General features: G+C 37.6%; 2 protein-coding genes across 5 annotated transcripts in view; one reads left to right on the top strand and one right to left on the bottom strand.

The window, feature by feature from the left end:
- The window catches only part of spri (Src homology 2 domain-containing protein sprint), a 444,507-nt gene that overhangs the window by 121,820 nt on the left and 299,389 nt on the right, over positions 1-23,298 (top strand). For all 4 annotated transcript variants that reach the window (XM_014229879.3, XM_036371164.2, XM_070110331.1 and 1 more), the window contains one exon: positions 14,039-15,327. In XM_014229879.3, the coding sequence (XP_014085354.2) occupies positions 14,039-15,327 (1,289 nt within the window). The remainder of the gene's footprint in view (positions 1-14,038; positions 15,328-23,298) is intronic.
- Positions 8,895-11,864, bottom strand: LOC106614252 (N-acetylgalactosaminyltransferase 4). Its single transcript, XM_014229883.3, has 3 exons — positions 11,039-11,864; positions 9,816-10,587; positions 8,895-9,750 (listed from the first exon to the last, which is right to left on the bottom strand). Exons 1-3 carry the CDS (start codon positions 11,584-11,586, stop codon positions 9,082-9,084), a joined length of 1,989 nt encoding a protein of 662 aa, XP_014085358.2. The 5' UTR covers positions 11,587-11,864; the 3' UTR covers positions 8,895-9,081.

Raw genomic sequence — 23,298 nt, 5'->3', positions numbered from 1 at the left:
AGTCGATTTAGCCATGGTCGACTGTCTGTATATACTCAAACTTAGTGCCTTAATTTGTGAGATATCGATCTGAAATTTTGCACACATCCTTTTCTCTATACTATATATCTCTATAGCTACCATAAACACTGAATTATCAAAATCATATCCTTGTTTGGAATACTTTTTTTATTTGATCAGATACCTTCACGAAATTTAACACGAATTATTGTCCAAAGCAACGATACATTCTCCAAAGAAATTATTCAGATCAGACTATTACACATATATATACTATACCATAAAAATTGACAGAATAAATATCTTTTTACCTATTATGCTATACAAATTCCGCTGTAAAGGGTATTATAGCTTCGCTACGGTTTGTTTATTATTATATTTATTTTTATTTCATATTTTTATATATATGTTTTTAGGTTTTTCATTTTTATTTTTACAAGTAATTCTCGTATTTTCGTCGTTGTCGTTTGTTGATTCACCGTCTGTGCGTTGAGTGCCACTTGCCGCTGGTGTTCTCGTTGCAACTCGTTGACGTCGTCGGTGTAGTTGTTATTATTGTGGTTGAGTTGCTTGCTTGTCAACTTACTTGAATAATGTTTGCTTGGCTTATTTGCACAAGTGTTACCATATTGCAATTTGTACAACATTTTTTGTTGTTTTTTTTTTCACTCTTCATATCTTTGTGGCGACACAACACGGCAAATTTTCATTGCGCTTCTGTTTTGCTGGTACAAAAATCATAAAAAAACAACAAGAAATTCTGTGGGTTGGCCGCTTGTTCGCAAAAATATCATTGCCACTGTTGTCATTGTGGCCAATTTTTGTGTTGTGTTGCTAGTCGTTGTTAAAATTGTTATTGTTGCTTTATGTTTTGCATGCAATATGCCACAGCAACAATGGCAACTGTTGCTGCAACTGACATTTTACTTGAAAAAGGTTTGTCTAACGCGCGCCCACTCGCCCACACTTACACACACCGAACAGCTGAGCTGACTCTCCCGCTTTCGTCGCCTTTTTTAACTGTTTAGCACGAGTGCTGCGCCTCATGCCACTACGCGTTTAGCTTTGCTGCTTGACCCATACCCATAACCATAACCCCGTGTAACCATTTTTACAGTTTTTCGTGTTTCTTTTTTGCTATTATTATTATTGTTGCTGTCACAAACGCTATTACTGCGGCTAGTTAAGTTTTAGGCTACTCTTTTTATTTAAAGCTTGATTTTCTATTTAAATCTATCATATTTGGTTGTTGTTATTATTATTGTTGTTGATTTCCATTATTGGGTGGCTCCAAGCACGAAGAGACCTTGTGGCAAATATTGTTATTAGTTGCGTCTGGTAGCCGCATGTACATTGCATCATCCGACGGAGCAGCAACCAACTACCGAACGCTCGCCGTCAGCGCCTGCAAGCGAATTTGAGTTCAAGCCGAACCATAAATCACTGTCTCTTCTATTATTTAATCGGTTTTTCGGTTTTTAAGCCAAAGGTATTTTTATTATTGTTTGCGGATCACGCCCTCAAAGCGCTGCCCTTTGTAATGTAGCACAACCACCGTTACTTCCATACGAAACGGGTTTCTAAAGAGTCGACTAATTGGGGCACTTACTTAATGCGAAAACTGGCATGCAATTAATTAAGATACTTAATCGAAAGTAGTTAATCGTAGAGTGAGTAGCTTGTAGACTCGAAGGTATGTTTGATATTAACAAAGACTCTATGAAAGAAATGCCTGAACTTTGAACTCTTTAGATACCTCAATTGTGGTAGAAACGCTGAGAAGTCTGATAACACACAAACTAGAATAATACGTTGAGTACTTCGAGAATCAATTTAAAATAGTCCTTAAAGATTTCGTTTAAAGTTACGCAATTCATCAATAATTAGGTATAATTAGATTAAAGTTGAGGTATGTAATGCAACCTGTGGTCTCTTGTGCTCACTCCTATTATAACATCACTTTAACCCAGCTTAACCCCTTTCAATTCCATCTGCCGTTTTCAAAACGTCTTTATACCATTACAGTTTGCTTTCTCTTAAGTACTGTTCGGGAGTGGAGTCCTCCCAGTCGCTTTGACTGCCCAGAGATATTTTGACCCTTTTTTTCTTTCTTGGTAATGTCGTCTATAGGAAAGAGTGCCATGTGCATATTATCCTCCATGACCATCTGTTTGTGAGTGCTTAGTTTGAGCTTCTCGTTCTGGGAACCGCATTTCTCATGTTATAATGTATGCCTTAACGCGCCTTCTTTCTAGTGCTCGGATAACATTAGAATGGGAATTGTTGTCAAATGACCCTTCTTCTCTGTACTGTTCTTGAAACGTTTCAATAACGTTGTATAATAGTCGCTGTTAATACCGCTTTCCTTTTCAAAGTTCATTGATGAAACATAAAATTTCGTTACAAATGGGTTTTTGAGAACTCAATGTTATATTTCCCGCATATACCAGCAGCTGCAGCCAACTTCACACAAAGTTATTTCAAATGCGCTGGAACTTACCAAAATTCAAGAACTCGTTAACCTTTAGTATAAAAAAATTATATATAGTGTACGGCTATATCAAGCGTGACACCTAAGGGTTAATAATATTAATATACTGAAACTCTAAATTGTGTAATGTATGTATATAACGTAGAACAATTCTCTGAATTAATCTATGTGCTTTCATAAAAAGATTGTTGTGTAAGTAATTCTTAAAACTGACGCAACATTTTGATGTTTCAATAAATTAGGTTTTTTTCTTGTATGAAGAACAGAGACAGACGGCTCACAGCATCACATATCATAACATAGTTGTAACTGTCTATTATACTTATTAAAGAAAAAACAATACTCACTCCAAACAAAAATACATAAAACTTTGAGTGATCTTTTCTTGTTGCTTTGCAATAATACTAGAGAAAACCAATTCAAAATATGAAATATTTCAACCTGTCGATCAAAAGTAGACAATTTCTACTTATGCAGATCAATATATATTTATCCCCGTTCATTCTCCGGTTTATAACTATATGAGTTGTGCAATGTGTCGGATGATTCGTGATAAATCGTATGGTAGGTCAAAATATGAAGCACTCCAAAAGCTAGTTATGAATTGCAGAAAATCTTAAATTTTTTGTCTGCTTCCTCAAACAAGTGTGTGATTATTAAATGCGCTCAAGCTGCTTTAAGGGCGTTAGGCGATGACTTGACGTTTCTCTTTGATGTTTTTTTTTCATTTGTCTCATTTTCTATTATGTATTTTCGGTTTCAAATCGCCAGCGGTCAGTTGTTAAATTGAGTTTGAGGGCTTATAAAGCTTATGAATTAAAAAAAATACAGATTCAGATGATTTGTAGACATACATACATTATTTTACAAATTTATACATGCTTATGTAAAATTTCTTAATATTGGATATTAATGTCTTTCAATTTTCCGTTCGAAACTATTTTTTATTGTAGGTTGAGTGAAAAAGTCTTCTGGGTTGTTTTAAAGATTTTTAGTTTAGTATCAAGCCATAAATATATAATAAATTTTGAGTTTTTTAAAACTCTGATTGTTTCATTTTTGGGGTTGAAGCTTTAACTGGGGCAACCGGAAATTATATTCTCTTCTCTGTAAATTTTTTGCAAAGATGAAATACATTCGGATGATCTTCATAATGAATTTAAAATATATTTAAGGGCAATCAACCGTTATAACAACCCAAGTTATAGTATCGAAATGTAGTAAACCGGCCTATCTTCGTTGGTTTTAATTGTTAGAAATATTGTTGTTATATTTGTTTGTTGTTAGTTCTCTAAGTATATTTGGTCGCATCCACATACTTCATATTTCACTAAACAAAAGCAATTTATCAAAGCGATACGTGATAACCGAATGATAAAGATCGCATATAAGCACATACATATCTATGCATACATTTAACTTGATCACGGCTTTCGCGAGGCTACGTCATTGCGATACGCATCCATCAAAAAGCGAAAGACCCAGCAAACAGCCGAACGACCGACCAACCCAGTGCGCCAAGCGTTGGGGCGTGAGTAGCACTTGAGATTGGCGCATTGACTGCTCAAATGGGCGAATATGTGCATAAACATCCAGGTCCAGTGGAGAACTAAAACAAAAAAAAAAAGAACACGAACAAACAATATCCGATGTCTAGTTGTAGTCTGAGTGCCTAGTCGCACAGCCAACTTTACACCGCACAGGTCCAAACGCGCGCTACAAATCTGCGCTACTCACGTTCAAGATAACGCATCGAACGCGTGATTTATGGCCTGTAACTGCCGCAACGCCGTAGCGCGTTTACGTTACACTCAGGCGTACATAACTCTTTCGACATACATATATACTCACCGGCCTGGTCGGCAACAACGTTGAGAGGCCATGAAATTGATTTACATTCGCCATGCCAAGCGTTGCATCATCGCGCTCTGCACTTTGCTGTATTGTTTTTTTATAAATATGTGTACCTAGTTTGCGCCGCGCCGCTACGTTCATTTCCTTAAGTGCATCCGTCAACCTGACAAACGCTTTATTCGTTTTATTTTTGTTTTCATCCTACTATTTCCTTGCTTTCTGCTTGTTATTTACCTGCAAGCCATCGCTGTCAATCTATCGCTATTGACATTTATCAGCGTTTACATATGATTCCATTACATTTGACATTACGCACACATTACGCGCCGTAAACAAATCACAAATCCCTGATAAATCGCTTACAGCTCGTTCAAATGTTTGCTTAGCCACGCTAAACTGCGCGCTATATAGCGTGTTTAAGAGTGAAAGAAGTCATCAAATCAATAAAAATGAAACGCACACTTCAGATTTATTAATTCGTATTAGTGATTCATATTTATAGAGACGTCCATAAGATTTTACGCTGCTTGCAAAGCATTGCACAGTGTTTAAAAATTGTCAAGTAGTTAAAGAAATTATATAAAAAGAAGAAGAAACGTTCACTTCGGCTGCACCGAAGCTATAATTCCATTCAAAAATCAGAATTTGCTTTTGATTGGTTAGTTTGTATGGCAGCTATATGCTATAGTGGTCCGATCTGAACATTTTTTTCAGAGATTGTATCGCTGCCCTTAATTTGCTTACCCACATTTGCTATTTGAAGCGGGCAGACCAATAGAAGATGTTTCGAGGTACTGCTGTCGTTCAATCGTCATAAATACAACTCATCCCAACCTCTAGAGAATAATCATAACCTAATGATATTTCTGCCATTTATTTGCTTTGGAACATAAAAATCTTTTATCCACCTACTAATCTGTGATACTCTAATTAGAGTAAGCCTCTTCAAGGTCAAGCCATGTAAGGTATAGCCCGAAGATATTTTGTTTTAGATAATAGTTTGATTATCGGCATTAGGGTAAGTGAAGAAAAAAATGGGTTGACTGTTTAACCCAACATATCTGCTTCGAACAAATCGTATTCACTCAAACCAAAGCCAGTTCCACCTATATTATAAATTCTAATCTCTTTACAACGTTAGGTTTTCTTCATATGATTGGAATGGTTCCAGAATAGTGACAGAGAGAAGCACTTATTTTTCTGAAACGCTCTTGGTTCAGCAAGGTAGTGTCTCAGTAGTTTTTGGCTGTAAAAAAGGAGGATATTTTGGGACCACAAACTGATGCCCATATCAAAATGTATTTCTAGGCCTGGTGTTAAAAGCTTTTCATACAAAAGTAAAAGAGTTTATATTGTGGAAAGTCTGTTTCTAACTAATATACATCTTCCTCTGCCAAATCGAGCAACTCTCTGCTCTTTTTGATCTGAGAACACCTCTCTCAAATAAAATTTATTATATTCCTTGGCTTTTATAGCTGCTGAGCTTATCTGCTGTATTATGAAATTAAAAGACGATGTAGCGTGTGCTTTGAACGGACTTAGCCATATAATTATTTTTCTTACTTAATCATTACATGTTAAAGATAAAAAATAATTTTTCTGCATTTATTTCGATCCAGGTTTTACTAACTCTCACATTGTGCACTGCTTCCGACTTCGGCACAATTCATAATGCGGCCACATTGATTGCATTCGTTATGCTCTTCGTACATTTCATTGCGTTTGGTACTTTACAGTTAACATAAACAAATATTTGATTATGCGATCTTCGCTTTTTATTGCTTCATATTTTTTCAATATCTGGTGTTGCTCTCGAGCAAATCTTAACTTTTAATCCACTTGAGAGTTGTTTAACTCTTGCTTTGTCATATCCGCTCCGCCGCCGTTTTCAATTGGCGCTCGTCAATTACGTTCAAGTTGTCTGAGCTGTTGAACTGCTGTTTCAGTAGTTAAATAATAAGCTTGTCGCGAAAATACAATTTCGTTTGCTTATTAGTCCAGTTTCAGGGTTTTAGAGCATCGTTTCAAGTGTTTGCAAAGATGGGATTGTGTTAATGATGTTCGAGTTAAGGTATTAATGATTTGTCTAAGATATTTTGCAGTTTCTTGTGTTTCTATATTCACACATTATATTTCCGTTGTTATGGAACACTGTTAAATACTAAGTGAATTTGACTTTAGTTAATAAATTGGAGACATTTTGAAAGTGCTTGACAACGGCGGAGAGAATCATTTGGGTATTTAAGAAAAATTATCTACAATCCAAAATTTTGAAGTTAAAATCCTTTCAAACATGAGTTTATAAAATTTATCTTGTTGTACTTGTATCATAACTAAAAAGCAATTCCCTGAGAAGTACCCAGGACATTTTGGATTTCATAATTCCTTTTCATTCTTTTTATAAAACTGAAAACCCATTGAACCTTTTATTCTTTTAGCCCGACAAATATAAATATTCCTTGGATCAGTTTCTTATAGGAAAAGCTTCGGACGATCAGCAATGAGTTACAAAAAGTTAAGCCTCTGGAGTTTTTAACTACAGACATATATGTACATATATATTTTATTTGTAGCAAATAACAACAAAGTACAAAAGATCCGACTCTAATAGTAATTACTAATGCCAGGTGTACTGTATTTTTAAATATCTAAGATAAATTTGATAAACCAAAAATACTTTCCAGACCGCACAATCTCTATTAAAATAAACAATAATATGTACCAACTCAACCCTATTATTATGTCATAGGGTGCCAACTATCTGTCAAATTCATGGAAAGCTCAATTATATAAGCTATTTTTGAGTAAGCAACTCCATCTCCATCCCACTTTTTCCGCCTCTCTGCCTACTGTCTCCATTTCCCTTTCTTCCGTTCACTGTCTAATTGTCTCTATCTCTTTCTAACTGCCTAACTCTCTCTCTGATATCTCTTCAATAAATTTGTATGCACTGTTTGGTTTACGCATTTTGTTTGTCCAATCAAATAATTTTAGTATATTTTTCCAATCCTAAACAAACCGTCTGATTATTTTTTATTTTCTCTTAAATGCAAACGCGCCGAATATATTATATAATGCTTCACTTCATAAATTCAAAAAGCAAAAAGTTTATCGGAGCTGTTTCTGAAACTTGATTTTTTCTCTCTTCTTGTTGTTACTATGTGAATGTTCTGGTATAATATATTGAACCTAATTTTATTCCAAGTAATAATTTTTCGAGATCTTGAAAATAGAAACAAACAATACAATAACTTTACTGCCTGATAGAAAACGACAAACCTTCGAAGGATTTTTTTATATGAATGATAAGTCGTTTATTGAAGAACAGAGGCGGCTTTAAACTCTAGAGACCGCTATTTACATATATGACCTTACAGCATGAAAAGCAGCAACAAAGTTGTATTGAATACAAGGGAACATATGACTAGTAGTAGTAAAGTGGTATAATAGCTTGGTATTCGATCTTTATTTGACTATGCCTGTCGGTCTGATTTATGCCAGTTGTTGCGATTGACTTGTGCACCGGTTTATCCCACCAATCTATCTGATTTATACTAGTTGTTTATATTTTATTGTGCCAGTCCATTTGATTTATACCAATCGTTCGTTTAATTCATCATTGTTCAAGGCTTAATTGATCGACAGCCAATAATGCATATTCAATTTCAAGCCACATTCAATATCAAACTTGCTGCAACAACTTTTCCCTGCAACTATATCAACTAAAATACCTACGAACCGTCGCAGAATGAAATGAATACTCTTGTATACAAATCTACTTGCGCAACACAGTCTCAGCGCTCTAATCAACATCCATTCAAACGCATAACAACAACGCCGGTGGCTCTCGTATAGTGCCGTATACTTCCGTCGTCTCGCCGTTACTGCCTGAAGACCAAGTCCGCAAGTGCATGGCATGGCTTGGCGGTCCTATGAGTAAACAATTTTTCATGCGCTGCTTTTGACCTTCTTTTCATCAATCAAGCTTGAAGTAACTGTAAATTTCAACAACATAAAAAAATCAAATAAAGCAAACAGAGCAACACAAAGCGCAGCGCAACAGCGCTAGCAGACCGCAAGGCGACATACAAGCCAAAAGTGCAGGCAATTCACAGCAGTCAGGCGTGGAGCGCGACGCCAAGTGGCGTGAATGAAGTGGCCGCTTGAATTGTGCACAGATTTGTGGCCGCGTTTTGCGCGCTGCGTTGCGGCGCTGACATGACAACAGTGCGGCATATGTTTATGAAAAGCAAAAATCGCGCAAACTGATAGTGCGCGCAACATATGACTTCACACTTGCGCGCTGGTTGACGGCGCGCTTATAGAGTTGTTGCAAGTTGCAGCCGTTGTAGTTGACGAGTGTAGAAAGATTAATTTGGCCTGTTAAGCGATGCAATTAATTACTCGCAAGTCATCGTTTGGACTGCGTTTAGTGGCGGCGAACGCGGCGTACAACAAGTTATGCCAACGGCGCTACAAGCTGTAACGGCGCCCGTCAAAGCGCGCGGCAAGCATTGCGTCACATAATAATAACAATTTAATAAAAATGTAAACGAAAAATAATACTTTATTTCAAATGAACCTGATAAAGGCGTGCGCAGAACATTGCTAATTACATACATACATATAAAAGAAGTGGCAACGGGGAAGACGCTAAGCAGCATGTTGGCTAATGACATTACTAAGCATTGCTGATACTTAAATCTATTACCATAGATAAAAATATAATTCAAGTATTATTCATTGTACGGCAGCTGCTCGTGGAAGGCGTCTAGAGCGGTGTCATTGACCGCTCCGAAGATCCATTTCATGCGCGGATTGGAGTTGTCGCACACATTCGCATAGACCGCATGCTCTTCGCCATCAACGAACGCCTCCAGACACATGTGTCCGCGTTCACCTTGTACCAGCCACTGATATTCGCGATCATAAAAGAAGAACTGGTTTCCACCCTGTTCATGGCATGACCACATCCAAACTGTCGCATTTTCTTGTATCGACTGCACATCCAAACAGCTTTCGCCGTCGTAATGCCGCAAATCGCGCGAAAAACTCAACTCCCAGTATTGATTGCTGTGCGGATGTGTTTTATTCTTAGCGCAGTAGAAGAGACCCACAGCTTCTTCGTTACCTCTATTCATGGTATCGAGGCAGAAGTGTGGATAGGCGCCGCTTTGCACAACGCCCGAGGCATAAGTTGGAGGGTTGATGGGTGGATACTTCACTAACATGTCAGGCGCTACCTCTTCTAAAAACCACTTAAAGGACTTGCAGTTGAGGCGTTCACGCACAGCGCGTTGCGCCGTCAAATCGCCAGCATCGACGGATGCATACTCCTCTGCGTTCCGCATGTAGATATACTCCTTGTACTCGTCCAGCCAAACCTCGGCAACGCGTTTGCAATTCTGTAAGTTAAAACCGCATATTAGTTGAATAACTGTATATTTGGATATATTTTGACACAACGCACCTTCGCAAAGAAGTTGTGTTTGCGCGGACTCGGTCGTTGCGCCATCGGTCCACGAAAGATGTGCGCCACACGCGAACACGGCACATCGAAAAGCATGCCACCACACATCCAAATTTTCAAGCTAAGCTCATACTGTTCCGCTCCCCAGATATCCAAGCCCTCATCATAACCACCTAACTCCCAGAAGAATTGTCGACTAATCGCGAAAAGTCCACCCATCATAATAGGATTTGGCGTAGGCGCTGTTTTGTTCAGCTCTTGTTCCGGCAGTAGTGACATTTGTTTGTAGCCAAATTTCCAATCGAAAGCACCACGTGAACCCTGCTGTTGTGCGCCATCATATTTGAAGTCACTATGATGAATAACGTCCACAATGGGACAAGTTGATATTTTGTAGTTTACCGCGATCGGTTCAATCAGTGGCGGTAGCCAATTGTAATTGCACTCAATGTGCGAGTCGAAAAACACTATAACATCGCCAGTAGCTGCGTGTGCACCCGCTAAGCGTGCGGTTATCAAGCCCGAGCGTTCGGACAGGCGTACGATTTTAACCAGATTGCCAAAGTGCTCCAACAGAAACTCTTCTAGTTCTCCTTTTAGATACTCACGATCGCTGTTGTCGTCAACGATGATGATTTCTTTCAACAATTCGCGGGGTGTGCGGTTGACGATACTGTGCAGTGTGCGCTGTAACACCGTGATGTGTTCGTTATAGAATGGTATGACCACACTGGTCGAGGGCAACTTCGCTAGGTAGGGTATGTGACGACAGCTATTTGGATGAAGAGGTTAATACAGTATAGGTTACAACATATCGTTTACTTGGAAAATTTCGAGAATTAATATTGGGGTAACTTCCCATTAGTGATGCTGAATATTTACAATACAGCTTCGTTATTAAAGTTTAGCAAATAGCGAGATCGATTACAAAAACTTAAAAAATATGGAAATTTATAAAATCAAATATGGTATAATTTTCGGCCGCAGAAACTAGAAGTTGGTTAGTCATCCTAAAAAATCGGATGTTAAGTTCGGATCTTCGGGGCCTAACAATAACAGATTTATAAATTTTTGACTCGCACTCGCTGGGTACACAAAAAGTTTTGCACAAGAATGAAGACAAACTTAAGTTGGGTCATAGCAAATACATAGAAGCAAGCTACAGAAACAAATTAAGCACCTTCCCGTCAAATTCATATACTTTGCTGACCTTGCATACTTACTCTTCATGCCTGACATCCGGCACCGATCTATTGACTGATATGAGGTCCGAGAGCAAGGCGTTGAAGCCATTGTCCAGCGACATTTCCTTCTCTAGCTCTTTCAGACTTTCGTCTTTTACATAAGCTGCTTCACCATGTTCCCCCAAACCCTTGCGCTTCGCATCACGTTCCATCAGCTCCAAATCCTCCCAATCTTTTTTCTCACCCACTGCTTCGGGTACTGTAAATAGTCCTTTCGCAATTTTTGTCACTTTCTCAGCTTTATCGCTCTTTGGAGCTCTTGCATCAACCACCGCTTGTGGTGGCGCCGCCATGCGTTGTTGTACCGGTGGCTTAGGCGGGCGGTGTGTGCGTATGCGCACACGTGGTACTTCTGGCGTGACGGGATCGCCATTGAAATCTGTCGCTACCGTGGTCTGCTCGTCAACATTGCGTAATCGGCGTTCTACCAGTATTGTGGTGAAGAGGGAGAGCAATGCTATGGAGACTATGAAGTAGATCAGCTTGTTCACCATCCGCTTCACTTGACGCCGCCGCATTTTCACCATCTTGTAATGCAACTCTGGGTTCTGACCCCGACAGATGATATATGTATAAAAAAAAGTTTACAACCATTCGCTCGAAAAGTAAGACGGTATTGAACCACGCGACGCGCGCTTTCCAACTGTTAACATCTTTCTCTGTGAGTTCACTGCCAAGCTGGAATTGTCTTCAGATCGTGTTAGATTGATTAGTTTGCTGATAACTGTGAACTTGTTATTTACTATGTACTATTTCAGTACTTGTCAATTATATTGAGTGCAATCGACGAGGTTCCACATATGTTTTGATGATAAGACAATGGAGATATGTGTGTGTGTGTATGTGCCAGAGGTCTGCAAAAAAGTAGCAAAAAGACCTGCCGTGATGAAGTTTTTGAAAAAGTATAACAGTTAGAATTCTAGATAAAAATAGTTAAAACACAATTTTGGTCGAAGTGGTACTCGAACATTCAGAGTAAGCCGCATAAAAGCTAGAAGAAAGAAAAGAAAAAACTATATATTATATTCATATAATATTATTATATATATTTTGGTAGCCCTTAAGCTCATCAAAATCATAGTTATGAAATATGGCTCTCAACATCAAGCTTTTCCTTGAAACCATAGTTCTACGATGAAATAACTAACACCTACGATTTTTTGGCTTACAAAATACTAAATAAGCAAATCGTGTTCGATAGAGAGAGTAGAGGGCGAGGGTGCGAGTAAAGATTCACAAGGTTTAAAAAATAATTATCTCTGTATTTGATGACTTATGGATACTTTTTTGATTTTATCGTAGGTTATCCAGTACATTAAAAAAATTATAGGTACCTCGGCAGACACCATCATATCTTCATGATTATGTAATATATGGAAAAAAGTAATCAAATGTTATTGAGCTTCCATTTTTAATTCCTAAATAGGACAAAACTCTATTGTGATCAAAACCTGACTTAATAAAAGCTCGTTACAGACCCTGTAACTGAATTTTCTTGTCTATAGATTTTCCGATCCAAGGTAGAGACTTCAGCCCGCCGAAGAAAACTTATAAAATAATGCATAAATTCTCAAAAATTTCAAGCGATAACTAATTTTTAACTATGTAGTATTAGTTTTAATGCATCCATATATAGAAACTTAGGTTTTAAAAATAAAAGTCAATACTCATATGACTATGATTTGAAAGAGTAATCTCTTAAGAAATATAGAAGAAGAGAGACTTAGCCTATCCCTTTGTTCCTTAAACTTCAGATATCCAAAGCCAAATTAGTTAGTTGTTTTTCTGAGTTTGAAAAAAGTTTCATAAAAATCGTTCAAAAAACAAATGATAATAAAATCGATATATTACAATAATTTTTATAATTTCGCGTTCTATTCGTCTCTTGCCTGTTCGTTATGCACCGCTCTCTTGTCTCAACTTATGTAGGCAACAACAAAGTCATCAACCTAAATTCGATACAATAGACCTTACGGATTAGTCTTTAAAGTGGCATAATCAGTTGCTATGCTATCTTATTTTCATTATGTTAGTTTATTTGACTTATACCAGTTGTTGATATGATTCGCCCATGTAGAGCAAGGAACATCCATTTTAAAGAGATGAATCCGCTTTCTATTCAATCTCATATTGGTTGTGATATTCTATTAAATTTATGACCATGGCTGTTTGATGCATCAAACCGTGGAAAATGTAGTATAGTTTCCTGTTCTATCTTTTCTCAGTTTGTATCACCCATTTGCCTATTACCAGTTGGGGGTTCAATTCGATAAACCCTGGAGAATGGTATAACCTTTTTTTTAGCTCTTTTGTTCATTACAGAGTCCTTATTCTCCTTTTTTCTTTATAATTAAACTTAAATTCGGTCCCCAATATTGCCTTACCTTCCAGGGAGGAGTGGGATAGGGGTGAGGTGAACAAAGACACAGAGATAAATATCTATACGGACGGATCAAAATAGAATTATCGATACCATACACCACTTACTGTAGAAGCTGCCAAGTAGTAGAAGAGACTATGGATCATCTTTTATGCAAACGCAAGGCTTTGTATAGGTTAATAATCGCAACTATTGGTCGAGCGTTTCTTGGCGATGTCTTTTGGAAGTTGAACTTTTTGAATTGATGGAATTCAACAGGGAGATTGAGAGAGGGCATAATAGAGTGAGGGGATGTTAGTTCTGATGGTTTCACAATGGGCCTCCTAAAGGCCTAGATTTATCGTCAGACATCCGCCTTACTTACATATTTATCTATTTATGTCGGACTTCTAAATTTATACCAGTTGTTTGTTCGATTCTGAATTTTTCAAGACTTGACATATACAGTGAAAATCTAGTCTAGAAGTTTTTAATAAATCTACTAACTGCAACTTATAAGCACTAATTCCAAAGTATTATCGCTTGCCTAATACTGCTATTATGCTTAAGTACCTCAATTTGCAACAATTATATTTTTCAACACTACTGTTCTCTTGCAGCTGCTCAGCTCGCTGGCAACAGACTTGGATATTATGCTCAATGACCTGCGCTCATCACCAGGGTCGAGACTACTGCCGCCCACACATCATTTACATCAGCGCAGTGCTTCCAACTCATCCACCGCCTCATCACCGTTAACGGTTGGCGGTGCGGGTGGTGGTGGTAATGCGGGTAGTGGCGGTGGTGTTGCTGGTATCGGTCAGGCTACAACCGGTTATCTCCACAGCGCTTTGCGGACCCACCACAGTAATCAATTTGGCCAACAACAAACGGCCAGTGCACAACGTCAAACAACGCACGTGCAACCCGAGAAGCGGCAGCAACAACTGCAACAACAGTCTAAACCAGCAGCCAAAGTGCAAGTTATACCAGCTGCGGCCACAACAACAATAACAACCACAACGGCAGCTACATCGTCCATACCGCAGCGTTATAATCGCTATCAATACCACAACCAACAACAACAGCAACATAAGCCAGCGCAAACGCATCGTTGTTGCGCCTCATCGGCAAATGCTTGCAATCAAGCGAAAAATCGTAATGCTACAACAACAAAAACAGCAATTGGCGCGACTAAGGTAACCGCCACAGCCTCAACCCCAAAGGCAGCTAAAACACAAACAGCAACAACAACCACAATAACCAACAGCACAACGCGTTATCAGCAGGGCCACAATCCACATGCCACAAACAGGTTGCACACGTCTACAGTCACTACTGCCAGCGCCACAGCGACTAGCGTTGCCCGCTACAGCGACCGCGAAGCGGCGGCAACAGCCGGAAATGTTGCGCCACTTGCTGATGACGCTGCCGCCGCCGCAGTTGCAACGCATTGCAGTGGTCTGTCTGCCGAGGTGCGTCGCATAGAGAAACTGCCTTTGTGGTCGTATCAGCACAAACAGTTGCAGCAACCGCAAAGGTTGCAAGTACAATTGTTGCAACAACAACGCGCCACAAAAGCAATTGCCGTCATACATACAGCCGCAGCAAAAACAAGCGCTATAACGGGCGCTTCCGCGGCGCTGACAGCCAGCAAACAAGATGTGGTCAGTAGGACAACATATTTGGGTGGCTGTGGCTCGTCAAGCGGAAGTACCGTTAGCGGTGGTGGTCCGTATGGTGCTTCCACACGCCTTGCTGTGGCAAGTGCAGCAACTACGACCAGCGTCACAACCCTCACGACGGCGCAAGTGATGGACTATACACACGTCGATGGTTATGGGACAAGTGGTGGCGGCAGCGATGCATTCCGGTTGAACTGGTTGCAGCCAGCGACAATATTTTTTGGGTGAGTACCAGTGCATAGTTTCATTATATCATATTTGCTAGGTACATTTAGTACGCGGCTGACTTAGTCATTGAGATTTGGCTTCGATATGGATGTTCGTTGTGAAATTCAACGTGGTACTCTTCTTACAAAATGATACTTTTGCGGATTGAGCAGATAGTTGGAGAGTAAAGTCTCCTTTCAACAAGTTTTTGAATAAGAGGGTGACGATGATTTCAACATTCGTCAGAAAAGTTTTGAAAAGAACTTTTAGTATATTTTCTTTCTTATAAAAGTGCTATTATAGGCTTCGTGGGTAATTACACAGTCAAGTCCGTCTTTAAAAAATTTTGTACGAAAACATGACTTCCTATAAAGTCAATGATCCGATCTTTACGGAACGTCTTTGGAATAATTAGCTCTGTGAGAACATACTGAGAAAATCTGACCTACGCCACTTCAAAGAAATACCTAGATTACTCTCATTTTTATTCCTTACGCTGGTATCAAAATAATTTTAAAAAAACTTTTTCAATTTTCTCAACATTAGTTCAAGGTCTCAGTCCGCTATTTATTTGGTAATGCTTTGCTCATTCAACTATTCAGTTAAAGAAAACCTTATTTATGCTTTACCAGAAAGTGTATACGAACTTTAAACCTTCAGACTGGGCAGAAGTTCCCTATTAAATCTATTTTGGCACTTCATATACTTAGGAATATATATTTAAGCCATAAAGGAGTCCTTACTGGTAATTAAGGTGTCTTCTTCGATTTGCAATTTAATTATATTGCCTAGCTGTAGTTGAAATATCGGCACATTGGTATAATTTAATAAGTTATAGAACGTCTATCATACCAACAAACTAAGGTCAGACTTTGAGACCGCCCGTAATGAAGGCTATAGAGATCGTGACTGTGGATCTGATAAGATGGTGTGAGCAGACGATTTTAGGTCGAATTAGGAGTTGGTTTATGAAATAAAATTTATTTTCCTAAACTCAAAACTATTTTAAGAAATAATACAAAAGCTTTTCTCATAGATAATACTTTAATCCTTCCAACAATATATGTGTACTAAAAATAGCAAAGTGTCAGACAAATATTATCATTTATACCTATACACTCTCCTTATTCCATAAATTTTATTGTCTATAAAGATATATTTGTAGCCTCAGGGCACACTTTAGTATTGCATGCTAAATCCCAGCAAAGCAAATAACATTCAAGTTACAAATTTAAAAGACTGTGCATTCCGGTTTTATGGCATTTTGGCTCTGCAATAACTTAATAGCCAAGTGACTTAAAGTTCTCCACAGCAAAAATGTGCAAATCTTCCAATTAAACTGTTGAATCCTGTCAACGTGTCCGGCAGCTTGAAGGTACTTCCTTTCCTGCATACTCCTGCGTACTCGGTATGTACCGTACGTGCAACACCAACAATATCTCAAATGATTATTGCACACCTATGCTGCAGCACGTACACTGCTGTTCTCAAACGCTTCACTAAAAGGCAGGCTGAACTATGATAGTGTCCACACTAGTATTAGGGTTGTAAGTTTTTGCGATACTTTCGGGATTTTTGAATTTTCGATAGAAACAGTGACCATATAATGCGTACGAAGCATTTGAGTGAAAAAATGTTGTAATCCCAAAATTGTCGGGCTTTTCAAAGCGAGTTAAATGTCTCAAATCAAGTCAAATTATATAGTTTGTGCTCGTTTGTGTTAATAACGTAAATTTTTGCGAACGTATTCTCATATAAGGCTGACATTCTTTCGAAGTGTATTTCGGGTTTTTTACGCTGCTGGTAAAGATTTCTGTTCAGGACTGACTAGGCTTTCATAGAGTTTGTTTTTTAATGAATGCAAAGTTTTTCCATTTCTACTTGTAGTTTTCGGGGACTTGTACAAATGAATAATATTTTGAGATATTAAGGAACTAATAATTATTATTTTTTAAATGCTATAATAGTATATTCTTTGTAAAAATTTCGGTATTAGTAAAATACGGGATCCTGAAATTAACATTTTCTGCTTATTAACATATATGTTCATATTAAATACCAAAAATCCCGTAAACCTCGAAATTATTCTTAATTTTCGGGATTGATTTTTGATTTTTATTGAAGCGTACGAATGTAAAAATTCCGAAAATTTTTAAAACTGCGGGCTTGTTGTCAAATAATGTTCGGGATTACAAAAACTATTATACTAAAATTGATAACCGTAGCTCATATACATGTTAATATTTACGTTAAATGCTACACATGCTTGATATGAAATAACTAATACTGATAATCCCGAAACCCCGGGATTACTCTCAAATAATTGTCGGGATTTAATATTACGAAGTTTTAAAATTAACTTTTACTTTTTACTACGTACTAAAGTAAAGATCCCGTACATATCGGGATTGTTGTGAAATAATTTTCGGGATTATCAAAATATCCTTAAATTGTCAACTCTAGCTCATATACTCGTACATTGTGTAGTGGCGTCCTTTATGAGATTTGCTGCTGGTCATTTACTTTTTATTGCTGCTGGAGCATCTTTTGCCAGCACTTGCAGCTGGCCGCTTCATCGAAAAGCTATAAATGCTGGACTATAAGTTTCTAAATGCAATTTTTATAAGCAAATATGCGAGCTTTGTTGTTTGTATGCATGTATGTGTGCATGTATGCGTCCAGCTTTGCTTGACAAAAGCATGTGTTTTTGTACTTGTGTCTGCTTGTCTTCGCTATTATGCGGGCGGATTCTTAATTTTATAGTTTGTTCGGTGTCTTCGCAGTAACGCCACCATTCTCTGCAGTCGATTCTTATCCCTTCATAACTTTTTCTGTATCCAAGCTCCTCGAAGTTTTGCTTTATTGCTTTTCGTGCTTTTGAATTTTTTATATACTTCCTGCGCAATGATTATCAAAACATATTGTAGACACATGTAGCATTTATTGTTGTTGTTTCTCTTCATAATTGCAGAGTATGTTATTGTACACGAATTTTTATGTTGGGAGACCCGACATGAACGCTTCTCTTCGTGCACCCGACGCGCATTTCGTCTGGCCCAGTTGTTGTTGCTATTGTTATTGTTATTATTAGCTGCATAGTTGTCGCTATTTTTATTGCTTTTGCATTTGTTGCTGGTCATACCCAATTTCTTCAACTCCGTTGACGTCTCTTCATCGGTCGTGAAGTTGCTTTTTCGCGCTTGGAATTGTGCTTACATGTCACAGTTACATTTAACCACTACCTGCCCACATCACCTTTAATACTGAGCATACCTTTATTGATTGAAGTTCCAGTCATTCATTTAACGGTTTCGGTCGCTATTTGGACAATGAAGACGACCACAAGTCGTGAGTGGTTTGTGAACTATGTCCCTACATGCACAATTATTATTTTTGATTTATTCACTGCAGTGGATAGTTCCACATGTAGTGTAGTAGGTATTCGTTTCAAAATGTTTAAGCTAGTTTGCATTTAGCCCGTTTTGAACCCATTGGTTAACTCCAAAATTGAAAATAAAAGGCATTCTAAAAAAACTGCTGTTGATTTCAAGCTGGAATATTCAGCTTTTACGAAAGTCAGCATCTTTTGAGCTTTGTGGTCTTTAAAACAGAATCGAACGAATGTTTTACTACCGTTCGCACGTCTGTCAGATCTACGTAAACGGAACCAATTTCGGTTTATATCAATCCAAGAATTGTCAACTTCCCGGTATACCTTTAAATAATTTGGGGAATGGGGAATCGTTCTTAAGCTTTGTTTATGGATGTTGGCCGTTCATCGAAATCTCTCTACAATGCTTATGTTAAGCGCTTGAATATCTTACGATACGCTTTGCTTTCTAGAAAAGGATTTTTGTAACTTTTAAGGCAAAGGAAGCCGAAGCGGAAAATTCGGGACGGTTTTGTTTAGTCATCGATTTTCCATATTATAATTCACTGAAAATCGCGACATATAATTGATGAGAGAGCAACACAATTTTATTCAATTCATTATATTTTTTTAAATTTCTAAGCCCGGGACGGCGGGCTCGCTTAACTCGAATTCTGATTGTCGCGGACAAACCGGCACAAATGGTCACCTAAGGTTAGAGTATTAATTAAAACTAAGGCGAATTAAAGAGCCTAGATAGTATTTTACCACAGCTTAGACGATTGGAGTGAAATCAAGGTCCATGCAGCTTTCACGAAATTAATCGCTACAAGATTTATGGATTCGCCTGCATATCTCCATCATCCTCATATGGAATAACTTAAATTTTTGGAATGTTCTTGGAAGCATTCTTTATTTTAGCCAGCGTCCTTATATCCTTTCAAGGCATATAAATTGAAATGTCTTTGAAATTTTTGGTATCGTCGAAGCAGAACCTTTGAAGCTGAGTATTTTTTGGAAATATAGAACATACAGGCTAGTTATAATTACCAGCGAACTAAAAATTAACCAGTGAGAAATCAGCTGATTTAAAAATGGGTTCTCCCTACATCCAGAGCTCTCATTCATGCGCGCTCATCTCCGCTTTTTTAAACTAACTCCAACGGCTCTCCGTCAACCATTGGTTAGTTACAAACCACACATTTGTTTTTTTGAATTTTGCACTTTTGGTTGCAATAAAATTTATCGCAACGGAAGTGCTTGGACTCAAGTAGGGTTTGCGTTGTTATCACATCACGACGCTTTGTTTTTTGGTGTTTTTATACTTTTTTGCACCCATGTCCGTCGCTGCTGGTCACTGGCTTCGTTAACGTGTGCCAAAAAGTTCTGCTTCCAATCTGATATTTGCTCAGTGATTGCTTAGTCGGTCTCCCCAGCTAACTGTACATTATATTCCAACAAATATTACAAAGAGATATTTATATTTCGACTGATATAGCCACATACTCGTGTACCATCCTGCTCCATGTTTTCCTATGCTGCCATTAAAGCGCAAATATTTATTCTTCCACCAGTGGTTTTCGCTTTGATGACACTTTGGCAAGACAGACCCGCATTGTATGGAACTATTGCTGTTGATTTTAATTAGTACTCAGTTTTGATGAACTAATTTTGGCAGGGATCTAGTGGTGGGCAAAAATGTTAACGTTGCATTATTGCTTCTGCAGTGCAAAAGGTCAATATTTGTTCTAATATGTGATCACTTTTGGAATTTCAAACATTACAATGTTCTTACATAGATATCTAAAATCTTATATTGGTCGTATTGGGATTAAGAATTATTGCTTGCTTTAATGGAGTTCATGACTCTGAAAAATTTTCAAATGAAAAATGGCGGTACAAAAAGAAGACCATGTAAACTTGTTTAACTCAAGTACTTTTGGTTTCATTGCTAAGGGTGTAGATGTATGGAACTTTATTTAAAATAATACACGAAAAAATGAGTGAAATGATAACTACGTTGACTTTATTAGTTCACAGTTTATCTGGCATTTAGTGCTTCAACAGCATATAGTCACGGTGCAACGAAAGTATTCAACTAGTCGTCTAGTTCATGAAGAATTAAACACAACGTTTCCCCAATAGTGTAGAATGGACCATTGGTTCTGTGGGCGACAGACGCTGGAACATTATCCTTGCAAATGCCCAGCCTGCCGCCAGGTTAGGAGATATTCCATAAAAAATTAAAATTGCATGAAAATGCTATATCTCAAGGAAATATGTTGTAACTCTTAAAACACCCTATACGAGTATATCAATTTAAGCTTTGTGAGTAGTGTCTTTCGTCTTTAAACCCTAAGAAACGAAAACTAAACATTTAGAAGTTAGTTTGAGTCGCTCCTCTAAAGACTTCGAAAATTGAATATGAATTTAAAAAAGAATATACTACTTTCTCTAACAATCATGAGGTTTCAACTCTTTTTTCAAAAACTTTTCGAGTTCATGAAGTAAAGAAAGAGGATCTAAGACATTAGCATTGCTTTGTTGTCTTAGCATTTCGGAGGAACATTGTATATTAAGCTTGCTGTGAAACTTGTAATATCCAGAATGAAACATCGGCGACCCTATAAAACATTTATATCCAATATCGGACCTCTATAGTATATATCTGTCATACAAATTGACCAGTATAAATGAAGTCCTTATATGGAAATTTTTTTTATTTAACTAGATATCTTCACGAAATTTGGTATGAAGTATTATTCAAGACAACGTTAAGGAGAAAGAGATCCAAACTAGTTTATTGGAGATTTTTGAACGTAGTTATTGCAGAGAATGTTAATGAATATAGAAGGAGCAAATTCATTAACATTCTCTGATTTTAGTACAGCTAACATTTGCTCCTTCTCTATTCATTAACATTCTCTGGTCTTACATTGCGTATTTTTTCTGTTTGCTGTAAGTAAGGCTATCATTTGACCCGCTAAAAATTAGACTAAGTTCAAGCAAGTTCATAAATATTTATGACAACTAGATACTTCAGTATCCATAACTGTACGTATGTGTGTTTGTATGTCTATAAAAAACGATTTGTATAATTGCTATTTATTTTTGTTTTTTTGTGGTACTAAAACAACCGGAGCACTCATTATCTTTCCTAGTCAGCAGTTATTGGTGAGCAATACGTACATGGAGCCAACCAAGCCAGTCAGACCGCCAATCGAACGACCCAGTTACATTTTACTCAAGTTATTATTAATGATATTATTGTTGTTATATGTTATTATCTAATGGTGTCACTTGTCACACCATCGAGTAAGTGAGTAAATGTGTAGCGAGCGCGTATTGCATGACAGTTTTGCGGTGAGTATAACATTTCAATTAAACAAAGTGACAGGAAATCCTTTCCAATAAAAAAAAAACACAAAAACAAATAGAAAAAAGTAAAAATACTGCATTGAGAAAAAGTAGTGGAAATAACTGAGCAGCAGTGAAGTGCAAAAATGCAAAACTCTATAAAAAAGTGTCTAAACTGCTATGTACATATATATATAATAATATACAGGGTGGTGTATACATATATATGTTGCCTTTGAAAAATTCACAAAAAATTTAAGCTATCTTATAGACAAGAGAAATGTCAGGTATAATACTGGAAAAGTATACAAAATAAAAGAGTATATTGGACTTGGTGACAAAAACATGGGTGGGCAGACTACCAATACTATGATGAGATCTAGAAGAGAAAGAAAGGAAAGTGTAAAAAAAATCTTAGATCTGAGCTTCATACTCAAAACCACTTAACTTAGTCAACTAAGGGATGAGTCAAGAACACTACAGTTTTCCCTTTGAAGCTTATTGTTTGTCTTACATGTGTTTTCAACTGTTTTTTCAGTAAAAGAACTAGCCAATGATACCACCCTTTCAATATCTTCGTAAAATGTCGGTCTCAGAGAATGGATTTGGATTTCTAGATTTTACACTCGGGGCTGCCGATCTTCAGATACTGCAATTTGCTTTGTTAACATTGACACCGAGATAGAGAGCCGCTACGCCAAATAATATATTTCTTTCTAAAAAAACCATTGCCCATTTCGAACTGCTCTAAAGCCAGATCTTGTAAAAACAAGATGGATAAGCTTGGCATAGTAAGCGAAGAAGGCAAGGATGTTAAACCTGAGTTGCCTACCCGGCCACTTTAAAAGGTCAGAAGTCCTTGGTAAGCGAGAAAGTTTTCGCTGACGAAATTGTTATGACCTCAATTTCGGAGAGAGTGAAAGTTTCCCCCGTTGAAATTTTAAAATTTTTAACTAGTACTAGGAAAGATAGAGAGAGTAGTAGAGCATTCACTTATCATTACATTATCTCGATATCAACATATCTCAGAGAGAGAAAGTGAGTGTTTACACTATTGACACAACAAGTGATTAAAAGGACACACTATACGAACCACCTTATACGTAACTGTCACTTAATTAGACACACAACTCACTTGTCAAGCGTAAAAAATATGCAGCCGCTTTGGATTACTTGAGTTTCTTGGCTCTGTGCCGTCGTGGTGATCTTTTTGAGAGTTTGCATTGATAATTGTATATTGCGGCGTTGATTGGTTGAGTGA

Source organism: Bactrocera oleae, chromosome 5 (assembly GCF_042242935.1).
Source record: "Bactrocera oleae isolate idBacOlea1 chromosome 5, idBacOlea1, whole genome shotgun sequence".
NCBI classification, from domain to species: Eukaryota; Metazoa; Arthropoda; class Insecta; order Diptera; family Tephritidae; genus Bactrocera; species Bactrocera oleae.
The sequence above is the reverse complement of the archived record's forward strand: the minus strand, read 5'-3'. Positions and strand labels throughout refer to the sequence as shown.